We start from the raw sequence: 14,366 nt of genomic DNA on the forward strand, positions 1-14,366 counted from the left end.
GACTCAGTGCAGGGAAATCATGAACAGAGTGGGTCAGAGAGGCTCAAACCTGAATATACACAGACATGACCCGAGGACCTTAAAAAGGGTGTAAGTCAATTGGCACTGGGTACTGTTCCTTACAAGTGTTCAACAAATGATTGTTTGCGTTGTTCTTCTTGTAAATAGAATCATGAATGTCTGCAAAACCACAGGGGATGATATTCTCCCTTCCTCCTGAAACTCTACCTCCTAGTCAGTATCCCAAAAACTTTTTCTTGGACCCAAGGGATAGGGGATCTTAGCTCCTCACCCAGGATTTGAACTCACACCCTCTGCTTTGTAAGGTGAAGTCTTAACCACTGGACTGCAGGGAAGTCCCTGCAGTCTGAATTTTGATTGCCTTATTTGTTGGTTAATTTTATGGGTCAGCTTGGCTGGGCCATGGTGCTCGGATGTTTGGTCAAACCTTATCTTGGAAGTTAAAGGGAATTTTTTTTGAGGGGGTGAGATTTATTTTTATGTATGTGATTAATCTATTTGGTGTTTTTACGTATGTTCCACTTCATTTTTTTCCAGCTTTCCTGAGATATATATGATCTATAACTATGCAAGATAAGGTATACAATGTGATGATTCAATACATACATATATTATGTGAAATGATTACCGTAATAAGGTTAGTTAACACCTTGATCACCTTGCAAAGTTACTGTTAAGTATTTAAGACTGACTTTCTTATCAATTTTCAACTACACAATGTTAGATCTCCAGAATTTGTTTATCCAGAACTGAAAATGTGTACCCTTTGATCAGCACTGCCCATTTCCCCCACTCTCTCAGCCTGTGGTAACCACCAATCTACTCTCTGTTTCTAAGAGTTTAGCTTTTTCAGATTCCACATATAAATGAAATAATACGGTACTTGTCTCTCTCTGGCTTCAAAGAAGAAAAAAAATTTTCTCTCATGCATCTTTGTTCATCTCTTTCTCTATAATATTGCTCATGGCAATGCTATAGGGTAGAACTCTAACCCAGAGAGTTAGAGACAGTCAGTAAACAGTGAGTTTTCCATACTAATTGGTGGACACTGGATTTTAGCAATCCAGTTTTAGCTCTCTGCAGGGTAAGTGCTGTCAACCCCTTTCTATGCTTTACTGCATCTCTAAATGATTCAGCATGAATATAGAATTAAAACTCAATCAGATGGCATGTTCTATGAGGCAGGGATCTTGCTTACAAACCACAAAAGTTGGCGTTGGTTAATTTAGACAGTGCTGTGCTTAGTCGCTCAGTCATGTCTGACTCTTTGCGACCCCCATGGACTGCACCCTCCAGGCTCCTCTGTCCATGGGGATTCTCCAGGCAAGAATACTGGAGTGGGTTGCCATGCCCTCCTCCAGGGGGATCTTCCCAACCCAGGGATCAAACCCAGGTCTCCCGCATTGCAGGAGGATCCTTTACCATCTGAGCCACCAGGGACGCAATTTAGACAGAGAAGCAACTTCTTGCAAATTATATTAGGAGAGGCTCATGAGCACTGCAAAGTAGATGAAAACTTCAGAGCTGAAAGAAATGAAAGTTTGGTTCTTGACAAGTGAAGGTGAAGGTGACGTGAAACCCACCAGGTCCTTGTATGTGGTGGGCTTTCTCTCTCTCAACTTTAGGGCCCTCTGTTCTTTCCTCTCAGAGAAGGCAATGGCACCCCACTCCAGTACTCTTGCCTGGAAAATTCCACAGACGGAGGAGCCTGATGGGCTTCAGTCCATGGGGTGGCGAAGAGTCAAACACGACTGAGCAACTTCACTTTCACTTTTCACTTTTATTCATTGGAGAAGGAAAGGGCAACCCACTCCAGTGTTCTTGCCTGGAGAGTCCCAGGGACAGGGGAGCCTGGTGGGCTGCCGTCTATGGGGTCGCACAGAGTCGGACACGACCGAAGTGGCTTAGCAGCAGCAGCAGCATTCTTTCCTCTACATCCGGTTTCTCTTGGGTCTGAAAATTCAAGTTCTCTGTGACGGAGGAATGTATCTGAAACGACATCCATCCACAGTGGCCACCAGGCTCTATTTAAATGCTTGAGCCATAGTCACGCCATTTTTATTTTTTTTAAATCATTTTGTTTATTTATTTTTGGATGGGCTGGGTCTTTGTTGCTGCACGCAGGCTTTCTCTAGTCGTGGCTCCACAGGTTCTGGAGCACAGGCTCGGTAGTTGTGGCACAGGGGCTTGGTTGCTCTGTGGCATGTGGAATCCTCCAGGACCAGGGGTCGAACCAGTGTCCCCTGCATTGGCAGGCAGATTCTTACCCACTGTGCCACTAGGGAAGTCCAAGCCTCATTCTTTTTTTTAATTGTAATATTTATTTATTTGGCCATGTTGGGTCTTCGTTGTAGCGTGCAGAATCTTTAGTTGCAACATGTGGGATCTAGTTTTCTGACCAGGGATGGAACTCAGGCCCCCTGCACTGGGAGTGTGGAGTGTTAGCCACTGGACTGCCAGGGAAGTCTGAGCCTCATTCCAACACTTCATCTAGTCAACACCCGTGTTTCTACCTTCGGTCCCATCTCAATTATCACTTATTTTTTCTGTTTAAAAAAATATTTTAAAGTAATGAATTTTAATACATTTTATTTTTTAGAGCAGTTTTAGGTGCACAGAAAAATTGAGCAGAAGATACAGATATTTTTCATGTTATCTGCACCCCCTTACATGAACAGCTTCCCCATAATCAAAATTCCCCAACATCGGTTCTGATCTATGAACCCACATTGGCACATCATTACCACCCAGAGTCCAAACACTTTTTTAAAAGGACCCAATTTTACACAATCAGCAAGTTAAAGTGCTGAGGCTAGAATATATATATCAAAACCTTATAGTCCATAATCAAAATCCCAATTTACTTACAGCCAATCACCTTCGATTCGTATCTCAGAATAAAATTCTTTTCATGAGAGTCTTACATGCTCCTTTCCCAACAAAATTGTACAATCTTTCCCATGATAACAATTAAATGTCTTCATGCCCTCCCCTAAATAAATCTCACCATCAGTCACAGTATTTCCAAACCCTGTCCTTGTTATAATTCCGGGTCAGTGAACACCATGCTTTCCCAAACGAATCCCCGTCCTCGGTACATCCCCAGTAAATGAGGTGTCTGTACCAGAAGGGAAACACACATTTTGCAAAGTCTACAGAGAAGAGAGAAACAATCAAAATAAGAACCCTTTTTATTTTGTACCTTGTCTCTGCCATCACACACACACACACACACGTGTGCATGCACACACGTTCCCACTCCCATCTGCTCTACTCTGTTCCACCATAAGCACATGCAAAACAGTATGGGTGAGGCATTGAGGTTCTGCGCAAAGGTTTCTTTTCACGGTAACATGGTTGAAGCACTCAGATGCTTGGAGCAATGTGATTTTTCTGACCGTCAGAGAACCGTGCATCCCTTATTTCACAATTTAATTGACTGTGAATTCCCTTTGTAGAACCCTCGTGTGATCTCACGCACCCCCAGCCCACTCCCCCAAGACCAATGTCACCACCTTGACTTCCAAGCCAAGACCTCACCTTCTTCAGAACAGTACTTCCAGTATCCTTGGTAAGTTTCATTCAGGGAACACCACTTGTGTTTTACCCTGAACTGGACACAGTCATGGAAGATCCCGTCTCTATAGCGGAATGGAAAGAAACACTTGCCCTCTAGAGAAAACGAAGATTCAGGTCATCCCTCTCTGGGACTGTTCATTGAGATGTTACGTTACTTTCCTGCTGCGGGCTGGAAGGGGGGTTTGTACTCAGAAGTCAGAATCGGGACCCAATTTTATTGAACAATATCGAGTCATACAATATAGCAGAGCTGTGGGAACTCTACTAGTAAAGGTTTTTTGTTTGTTTGTTTGTTTCATACCCCTACATCCATCCCACTATTTTCTATGGCATCAACAGTCTTGAAATTTTGCTCAGCATTTGACCCCAGTGCCAGCAATATACCTTAAGCTTAGAAATGTAAATGTGGGCATCTGTCTATTAAATGATTACCACCACCTCCCACCATATCTCTTTTCTTCATCCTCTTCCACCATCATACACCCTCATCCTCACACACACACACAGGCGCGTACACACACAGCTATTTATACTATTATATTTGTGGTTTATTTCCGTACTTGATAATGTTAATACGAGGTATTTCTCACCCCCAGCACCATTTTTGTTCATAATATTCCTGATTACTATTGGACATTTTTTTTTCTATATGAACTTTAAAATCAGGTATTTTTCTATTAGATTGGCAGAAACTAAAGAGTAGAAACAGGTAGTGCCAGTGAAATTTCAGAGTGGTTTCTCCATCTTGTTTTTGTTTGTTTTGGTTCTTGGCTGCACCGTGTGGGATCAAGCTCCCCGGCCAGGGATCAAACCCCAGTCACCTGCATTGCAAGGCATATTCTTAATCTATGGACCACCAGGGAAGTCCCTATATTACATTTTATGAAAGGAGAAAAAAGATTATTTTTTTTAACCAGGAAAATATCCCACTGATTTCCCCATTTTTACAGTTTTTCTTTAAAACATGCTTTTTAGCAGAAGTTTTCTGATCAACTTACCTTTGACTTCTGGAAGATGAGTTACAGTCTCTGAAAAGTAAATTTGAAGTTGACATTTATTTCATTATTCTCATGTCTTCCACCCAAGAACATGGCATGATCTACTTTTTTAGGAATTTGGTTTCTGTTCTTCAATATGATTATATAATTTACTTTATATAAGTCCTGCATATTTCTTGCTGATGTAACCCCAAAACATTTTGTGACATTGATATAAAACAGAATGCTTCATTTTCTATCAGTGTCCAGTTGGTTCTTACCAGTATAGAGAAAAACTACTGATTAATGCATTAAAATGTCTATCTTCAATTCAGTCGTATAGCCTGATTCTCTTTCTAAAACTAGTCATCTACTGGTCTTCCTAAGGACCTTAAGTATACAACCATACAAGAATTTTGCCTGTTATGTTCTGTAGCCTTACAGATTAGTTCCTTTTGAAAATAGCACATACATTAGAACCACCTCCTTCCAATGATTTTCGTCAGTTCTATTTACAAAAGACATCTCAGCGGTTTCCTGGTTTTAGTTGGAATGACATTAGGATTAAGGATGTTCATTTCAGCATGGTTAATAACAGTAAAGGAAAAGAGAAAAGAATCCAAAAATATCAATCACCAAGGGAATTTTAAAACACGGGACAGCTTTACAATATCATATGGGCATCAGAAAAGATGAGGATATAAACAGATATGGAAACATTTATACTTTGTTTCCAGATGACAAAAGGCATTTTCTGTTTCATTTCATTCTATAAGATGCTATTTTTGCAAAAATAAAATTATATGTAATGAAGATATTTGATGACCTAAAAATATTATCAGTAAAGCATACAGTAAAATTATGATTTCTCTCTTCTTCTTTTTCCTTAACTATTTTTAACATGGAATGTCCTTTATCTTATACACAAACACATAATATAGCAGTTTCATGAAAAATATGATTTCTTACCAGGAAAAGAAGTACAGTATTCAATTGCTTCACATTTTATTGCAAAATTTTAAAAGACTTTTCAACTCACCCATAGTTGGTGAATATTTATCTGAAAGACACAATTTTAAACAAATTTTCATTTCACTAGATTTAGCCTTTTAAATAAAATAAAAATAAATACTTCACCAAATTATTCTAGTAAAAATAATATTTTAAAGGTAAAAATTCAATGTTTATTTCCAGTGGTGTTATTGTGGGTGACTTCTAATTTTTCCTTTTGCTTTAACTGTACTTTCCAAATATTGTGAGTGAATAAGGCACAATTAAAGTTATTTTCAGAGAAGCAATGGCACCCCACTCCAGTACTCTTGCCTGGAAAATCCCATGGATGGAGAAGCCTGGTAGGCTGCAGTCCATGGGGTCGATAAGAGTCAGACATGACTGAGCGACTTCATTTTCACTTTTCACTTTCATGCATTGGAGAAGGAAATGGCAACCCACTCCAGTGTTCTTGCCTGGAGAATCCCAGGGACGGGAGAGCCTGGTGGGCTGCCGTCTATGGGGTCGCATAGAGTCAGACACGACTGAAGCGACCTAGCAGCAGCAGCAGCAGCAGCAGCAGCAAAGTTATTTTTAAAACAAAGAAACTCAACAGGCAAAAGTAAATGATTTACTTTTTCCACCTTCCCTACAAGATAAATCACACAATAATAGGAAAAAATGTATTTTATCATCTCACCATTATTTCTTGTTTTGTTTTATTCTATTTCTCTTCAGTACTGTCTGCAAAGTACAATTTGAAGCAACCATTTACTTAACTGTCTTAAAATGAGGTCCAATTAGTTTTAGTGTCTATTAAAAAAGGATCTTTTCATCAATTTCACAGGTTTGTTGTAAGGATTAAATCAAAAACATATGTTTTGGGCTCTGCCCAGTAGAGAGCAGTTAGCAAGCACTTTGGATATGGTAGTAATTGTACTGCAATGATAAGGCTTTCTCTTATTACAATAATCCTGATTATTTTCTACTATCAAGTGGAAGACTTATTCAAGCTTGCGATGTGATGCACTTAGTCGCGTCATTCGTTTCTGACTCTTTGCGACCCCATGGACTGCAGCAGGCCAGGCTTTCATGTCCATCCATTCGGTGATGCCATCCAACCATCTCATCCTCTGTCGTCCCCTTCTCTTCCTGTCTTCAGTCCTTCCCAGCATCAGGGTCTTTTCCAATGAGTCAGTTCTTCACATCAGGTGGCCAAAGTATTGGAGCTTCAGATTCAACATCAGTCCTTCCAATGAATATTCAGGGTTGATTTCCTTTAGGACTAACTGGTTTGATCTCCTTGCAGTCCAAGGGATTCTCAAGAGTCTTCTCCAACACCACAGTTCAAAAGCATCAATTCTCTGGCACTCAGCTTTCTTTATAGTCCAACTCTCACATCCATACATGACTATTGGAAAAAACATAGTTTTGACTAGATGGACTTTGTTGGCAAAGTGATGTCTCTGCTTTTTAATACACTGTCTAGGTTGGTCATAGCTTTTCTTCCAAGGAGCAAGTGTCTTTTCATTTCATGGCTGCAATCACCATCTGCAGTGATTTTGGAGCCCAAGAAAATAAAGTCTGTTACTCTTTCCAACCACAGTGCCTCAGATTTTCTTCTATAAAATGAGGACCAAAACTTTACCTACCCCAGGGGACTGTTAAGGGGGCGGCAGAAGGTGAGATGGTTGGATGACATCATTGACTCCCTGGACATGAGTCTGAGCAAACTCCCGGAGAGAGTGAAGGACAGGGGAGCCTGGTGGGCGTCAGTCCATGGGGTCGCAAAGAATGGGACATGACGGAGCAACTGAACAACAAGAGACTGTTAGGAGGAACAGATTATTACTCGTATGAAGTACTTAGAATAGTGCCTGAAACAAAGAACTTCATAGCTTGTAACTGCTATTGTTACCAAGAATGTTATAACTACTGAAATATTATCACCATCATCATCATCACCATCATTTCATCACAGCTGTCATCATTAATAAGATTCAAGCCAGTGTACAAGATATTGGGTTGGCCAAAAGATTTCATTTCAGGATTTTGCATAACATCTTATGGGAAAACCCGAGCAGACTTTTGTGGCCAACCCAATATTTGTTTCACATACCACCTGTGCTATATAAAAGTATAATGTGAGCCTCACTGCTTAACGCTAGAAATGTTTTCTTCCACTCACACAGAAGGGAGGGCACTAGACAATTCTTTGGAATATGTGGAAATGCTTGCCCGACACAAAGATTTTAAATATTTTTAAAAGGAAACCTGACCTAATCACAACAGCAAAGAGTTACGCAGCATTCGTGGTAGGAATGTAAAATAGTACAGCCCCTAAGAAGTTTCTCAAAAGATTCAAAGTAGAATTGCCATAGGATCCAGTAACCCCACATCTGGGTATTTATCTGAAAGAACTGAAGCCAGGATCTTGAAGAGATCTGCACTACCATATCATATCATCGCAGCCAAGATGTGGAAGCAACCTAAGTGTCCATCGATGATGAATGGACAAAGATGCAGTTTATATACACAACAATATTTTTCAGCCTTAAAAGGAAGGAAATCCAGCCACAGGCAAAGACATGGATGAACCTGGAGGGCATATTATGTCAAGAGAAATAAACCAGACCTAGGAGGAAAAACACAGCATGATTCCACTTTATATGAAGCATCTAAACCAGTCAAACTCATTCGTGAATGTTGTCACTAATGTTTACTCGCGAATTTATGTTCGACTATTTTGTGACCCCGTGGACTGTAGCCACCCACCCTGGAGAAGGAAATGGCACCCCACTCCAGTATTCTTGCCTGGAAAATTCCATGGACAGAGGAGCTTGGTGGGCTATTGTCCGTGGGATTGCAAAGAGTCAGACACGGCTGAGTGACTATCACTCTGTTGAAGTTTAACTGTGAGTGTTAGCCCCTGGGCGGTCCAATCCCACAGGAGACAGAAATGGTAACAGGCAATGGACGACAATCCCAGAACTCTGGGTTCACATGGCACGCCAGGGTCTGCCCGCCTGGACAGTCCTTCCTGCAAGTGACCCCACTGTCATGGGATCCCTGAGTACTCCTCCAAGCTTGTTCTAGTGGAGAAATTATGTTTTGTGCATGGCAAATTTCTCACCCTGGAACAAGATCAATCGGATGAGCCTTCTGTGAAGTCTGGCCAGGTCAGTCACATGTCCAACTTCAGGACCGGCAGACAGGTGATTTAGATTGTTGGTGTTGCTGGTCAGTCATGTCCAACTCTTTGTAATCCCACAGACAATAGCCCACCAAGCTCCTCTGTCCATGGAATTTTCCAGGCAAGAATACTGGAGTGGGGTGCCATTTCCTTCTCTAGGGGAATTTTCCCAACCCAGGGGTTGAACCCATGTTTCCTGCATTAGCAGAAGAATTCTTTACCATGAGCCACCAGGGAAGCCCAGGTGATTATAGCGTTTACAGTCTTCCTTCTAGCCCGTGAACTCCTGGAGTGGAGGTACTCATGTCATTTAATCTCTGCTTCCTGTGCTCCTGAAAAACTGAAAGTGTTAGTTGCTCAGTCGTGTCCAAGTCTTTGCGACCCTGTGGACTGTAGCTCACCAGGCTCCTCTGTCTATGCAATTTTCCAGGCAAGAATACTGGAGTGGGCAGCCATTCTCTTCTCCAGGGAATCTTCCCAACCCAGGGATTGAACCTGGGTCTCCTGCTTTGCAGGCAGATTCTTTATGATACAGGATCCAAAACCTACTATCTCATCACTCTTAAGATGCTAAAATACTTGGCTTTTCATGTTTGAATGTTTCCAATATCAGAATGCCCCCTTACACCTGCTGGCATCTTATTATCTGCAGATCAGGTTGCTATGGAGATGTGCCTTCACTGAAGATGATGGTATTCAAGAAGTCAGCATCAAAACGAGTAGTATGGATGTCTGTGGCTCAAAAGAGAAATCCCTGGAGGCAAGAACAGGCTTTCTTAACCTCTGGGTTACAAGAGGAGAGAGAGGCAGTGAATAAGCAACAGTTTCAAAGACTCAAAGTAGATCACCACTACCTACTTGTTAAGACCGGCTCACTGCCCAGGACCAGTGAGTTTTAATTGTTTTATGTGTTGTTTCAAGAAATGCTGCCATCACTGAGATTTTGCACAGCCAAAAGAATGTTATATGGAAAAATATGACTTTAATAATTCAGAAGGCCAGACACAAGTGGAGAAATTTTAGGAACATCTTAACTAGCTTCTCTCATGTATAATTTCCTTCTTATGAATGTACAAAACTGACATCTTGTAAAAAACCTATGTATAAGCAACAGTGTTGTTTTTCAACAAGTGTAAAAAAATCTAACTGATAAGGTAGTAGTAGTCATAGTTATACCAAGAGCATCTTTTCCTTTTTAAAAAAAATGTAAATCAATACTATGTTTGATTTGTCTTTCCATGCAAAGATGACCTGAAGAGTTGAAAATAGTTTGTGCAAGATCATCGTTTTTTTGCCATTCCATAAAAAAGTTGTTTTGACAACTCTGTGTAAGTCTCTTCAGACATGTAAGAAATGCACCCATAATGAAATCCCTTCTTCTATTGTCACTTTATAAAGTTGAAGGCAACATGATTTTGGTAAAAAGAATGAAATAGTCTTTCCAAAAATTAGTTCCATTTTCAAAAACCTCTCCGTAAGGCATTTAAAATATATTAGCATGGGAATTCCCTGGTGGACCAGTGATTAGAACTCCGTGTTTTCACTGCCAAGGGCCCCGGGAACTAAGATTTCACAAGCCTCACTGTGTAGCCAAAGCCCCCCCAACCCCCCAAAATACAAGACAAAAGTACACAAACAAAATATGTTAGCAAGAAAGAAGACACATGGTCATCAAGGAACATGACTTCTGTCAACAAAATTTTCTAATTCACATTCCTGCTCTTTGTTGAATCATCTTATTTAAAAAATAATAAAAACCCAGGGCTTCCCTGGTGGTCCAGTGGTTAAGACTCCATGCTGCCAATGCAGAGGTCATGGGTTCAATCCCTGGTCAGGGAACTAAGACTCCACATGCGAAAAGAATTTTTTTTTTAATTAAAAAAAAAAAAGTTCATCAGTGGATTGTGTCTATTTTATTTTCAAAAAAAAAAAAAATACAGAGTATCTTTTTCTTTCTGAGAGAACATGAGATAAAGATGGCCCTTACCCTTCCTGGCGTCTCTGATTTGATTACACATGGCAGGAGAGGTTTTCAAACGTCCAACCCCAGGTACTGTCACATTGCTCCTCACCTCCATGTTGGAGACCAGCCACGCTGTGGAGCCAGTAGACCGAGACCGACAGAAGCCCCACGGGCAGGGCCATGCTCCTCCCTCCAAGGAGCAGTGATCCACCAGGAGTGGACCCTCCGGAGTTTATAGCCACAATGCCTGTCTCCTCCCCATCCCCTCCCCTTCGTCCCTCCTCTCTTTCTCCTTCTTCTGTTTTTCCATCAACCCCAGTCCCCTCCTTCCCCCTTCCTCTTCTTCTCACCTGCCTTCTCTGCCTTCACCTCCTCCTCTTTCTTCACCTTCCTCTTCTCTCTCTCTTGGCCCCAAAGCCAGACCTCCTCCTTTTTCATAGGAAGATACACACACAGACACACAGAAAATAATAAGCTGGCATTCAATAAGACAAGGATTAGAAGTCATCACAAGGAATTTCCAGTTGTTTCCATGACAACAAAGATCACGGGAGCAGTCAGAGACTGCAGCCAGTCCTGCAGATGCTACCCCTGAAATCTACCCCAAGTCCAGCCTCCTCCCACTTCTGCCAATGCTGTGTCTCGAATCCAGCCACAATCATTATCCCTCTGAATCACGACAGCCACCTGACCAGTTTCCCTGATTTTTACCTCTGTCTCCCATAATTTTGTTTAGTATTTATTTCACTGCCAGGTCTTAGTTACTGCATTAAAACTCTTAGTTGCAGCATATGGGATCTAGTTCCCTGACCAAGGATCGAACCCAGGCCCCCTCCATTGGGAACGTGGCATCTTATCCACTGGATCACCAGGGAAGTCCCAAGATCCTATTCCTCCTAGGATGATAACCTTCCACGACTTCAGAGAGAACACTAAAACCCTGCTTGATCTGACCTCCCAAACCCTCGCTCAAAACACGCTCCCCCCTGCTACTCCTCAAACGTCCTAAACACACCATCTTTTATATCTGCCAGTCGGTCTTTCAGAGACTCCATTTCTCCAATGCTTCGGGCAAGACTTCACTCCCTTTCTTCAGATCTCCATGATTTCAGGCCAGCTGCTCAGAAAAGCCTTCTTATTTCTGAAACAGAAATAGACCCACAGACCCAGAAAACAAACTTATGGTTACCAAAGGGGAAAGGGGAGGGAGGGATATGTTCAGAGTTTGGGCCTAGCAGGAATACAATACTATATATAATATATAAGTTCACAAACATGGTCCAACTGTATAGCACGGGGAATTATACTCAGTGTCTTGTAATGACCTGTGATGGAAAAGAATCTGAAGAAAAAAATATATTATCTTATATATTACATGTATATAAAAGAATACATATCACATATATATAAAGTTGTATCACTATGCTGTACACCTGAAATGAGCACAACAGGGTAAATCAACTATACTCCAATTAAAAAAATTTTTTTTAAACAAAGAAAAGAAATGGATAAACAAGATCCGTACTGTAGAGCACAGGGAACTATATCCAACCTCTTGGGATAAACCATAATGGAAAAAAAAAAGTTTTGAAAAATAATGTATATATGTGTCAAACTGAGTCACTTTGCTGCACAGCTGAGACTGGAAGATCCCCTGCAGAAGGGAACCCACTCCAGTATTCTTGCCTGGAGAATTCCATGGACAGCGGAGCCTGGTGGGTTACAGTCCATGGGGTTGCAAAGAGTTGGACATGACTGAGTGACTAACACATGCACACTGTTAGAAAAAGTATTACGACAGCTAATACTAATAAAAATCATTATGTAAAAATTATCACCATATTATATAATCCAATCAAAGTCTCGTAAGCAATAGTATGAACCCAATTTGTGGATGGAGAAATCAAGTTTGAAAACACACAATTTGTCTGAAGCGTAACCACTGGTTAAATGTGGGTTGGGAATTCCAGTCTCGTGTTGTCTGATTCCATACTACATGACCTTCTTGGAAAGGGCCTCCCAAGTTCACAAAATCATGCTTTACTCCAACAGTGAAGTAGAATTTTTCTCTTTTTCGTGGAGCTTGAACGGTGATGGGCTCAAGCCTGACCCCTAGTGGATTTCTTGAGGAGACCATGGGAGGGTTCCCTTTCCTCCCCTCTCTGGCCAATACTTCAGGGCAGTTCATTCACTCAGTCGTGTCCGACTCTTTGCGACCCCATGAATCGCAGCACGCCAGGCCTCCCTGTCCATCACCAACTCTCGGAGTTCACTCAGACTCAACGTCCATCGAGTCAGTGATGCCATCCAGCCATCTCATCCTCTGTCGTCCCCTTCTCCTCCTGCCCCCAGTCCCTCCCAGCATCAGTCTTTTCCAATGAGTCAATTCTTCGCATGAAGTGGCAATACTTACCTTTGACATTTTGATGATAACCTTCCCACCCGTGAGAGGTGAAACCTAATTGTGGTATTGATCTGAATTTCCCTGATGATGAGTGATGTTGAATACCTTCTCATATATTTGTTGGCCATTTGTAAGTCTTTGAAAAAATGTCTATTCCAGACATTGTGGAGAAGAGTTTGGAGGTTTCTTTAAAAACTAAAAACAGAACTGCCATTTGCTCCAGCAATCTTACTTTTGGGTATACAGCCAAAGGTAATAAAGTCAGTACCCTGAAGAGATGTCGGTACCTCACCCCAAGTTCATTGCAGCATTATTCGCAACAGCCAAGATTCAGAAACAATCTGTCTCCATCGATAATAAATGGATAAAGAAAATGATATATATCATTATATACATATAACTGTAACTGTGTGCTGTGCTCAGTTGTATATAATGCAATAATATTCAGCCTTCAAAAAGAAGGAAATCATGCCTTTGTGACAACATGGATGAACCCAGAGGCATCATGCTAAGTGAAATAAGTCACATGAAAAATAGTGTGTTAGTGGCTCAGTCAAGTTCTGCTGTTTGCGATTCCATGAGCTGCAGCTCTCCAGGCTCCTCTGGCCATGGAATTCTCCAGGCAAGTATACTGGAGTGGGTTGCCTTTCCCTTCTGCAGGGGATCTTCCCAACCCAAGGATTGAACCTGGGTCTCCTGTATTGCAGGCGACTCTTTACCAACTGAGCCACCAGGAAAGCCCTTATTACTCCCAGTACCTGGAAAAATCATTACAGGGGATATTTGGCATAACATTGAGCCAAGAGCACGGGGAACCTAAGTCAGGATTCAATCTCGTGTTCCTAGAATCATCCATCCTAATTACTGGACCATTTTTAATGGAAGATTCTTTTTAGAGGATCGCCTATTCCTCATGAGAAACTACAACGAGCCTTCTGGGTCCACAAAGATGCTGTTTCCAGACTTTTTTTTTTACACCATGATCTACAGTATTTAATTAACTAGTTTGTTGTTTTTGTATTCAATTGAAAATGAACCCTTGCTCAAGCCAATATTCAGTAGCTGCTGAAAAGTTTAGGTATTTCCCATTATCTAACACTTTGGCCACCTGATGGTGAAGAGCGGACTCACTGGAAAAGACCCAGATGCTGGGAAAGACTGAGGGCAAAAGAAGGGGGCGGGAGAGGATATGATGGCTGGATGCCATCACCCCGACTCAATGGACGTGAATTTGAGCCA

The 14,366-nt window shown here is 41.5% G+C and overlaps 1 protein-coding gene across 9 annotated transcripts; it reads right to left on the reverse strand.

Annotated features, from left to right (window-relative positions):
* Positions 1-1,781: 1,781 nt before the first annotated feature.
* LOC133230861 (binder of sperm protein homolog 1-like) lies at positions 1,782-11,261 on the reverse strand. 9 transcript variants are annotated; one of them, XM_061388842.1, is made up of 6 exons: positions 10,748-10,925; positions 5,617-5,637; positions 4,599-4,628; positions 3,562-3,693; positions 3,029-3,173; positions 1,782-2,010 (listed from the first exon to the last, which is right to left on the reverse strand). In XM_061388842.1, the coding sequence occupies exons 1-5, from the start codon at positions 10,836-10,838 to the stop codon at positions 3,031-3,033; spliced, it is 417 nt and encodes a 138-aa protein (XP_061244826.1). In that variant the 5' UTR covers positions 10,839-10,925; the 3' UTR covers positions 1,782-2,010; positions 3,029-3,030. The 9 variants fall into 9 exon arrangements, with proteins under 9 accessions (XP_061244826.1, XP_061244827.1, XP_061244830.1 ...); XM_061388843.1 differs by lacking the exon at positions 1,782-2,010 and adding an exon at positions 2,028-2,567; XM_061388846.1 differs by lacking the exons at positions 1,782-2,010; positions 10,748-10,925 and adding exons at positions 8,982-9,092; positions 11,074-11,156 and having other exon boundaries at positions 2,594-3,173; positions 5,617-5,683.
* Between the last annotated feature and the right edge of the window lie 3,105 nt (positions 11,262-14,366).

This window comes from Bos javanicus, chromosome 18 (genome assembly GCF_032452875.1).
Source record: "Bos javanicus breed banteng chromosome 18, ARS-OSU_banteng_1.0, whole genome shotgun sequence".
NCBI lineage: Eukaryota > Metazoa > Chordata > Mammalia > Artiodactyla > Bovidae > Bos > Bos javanicus.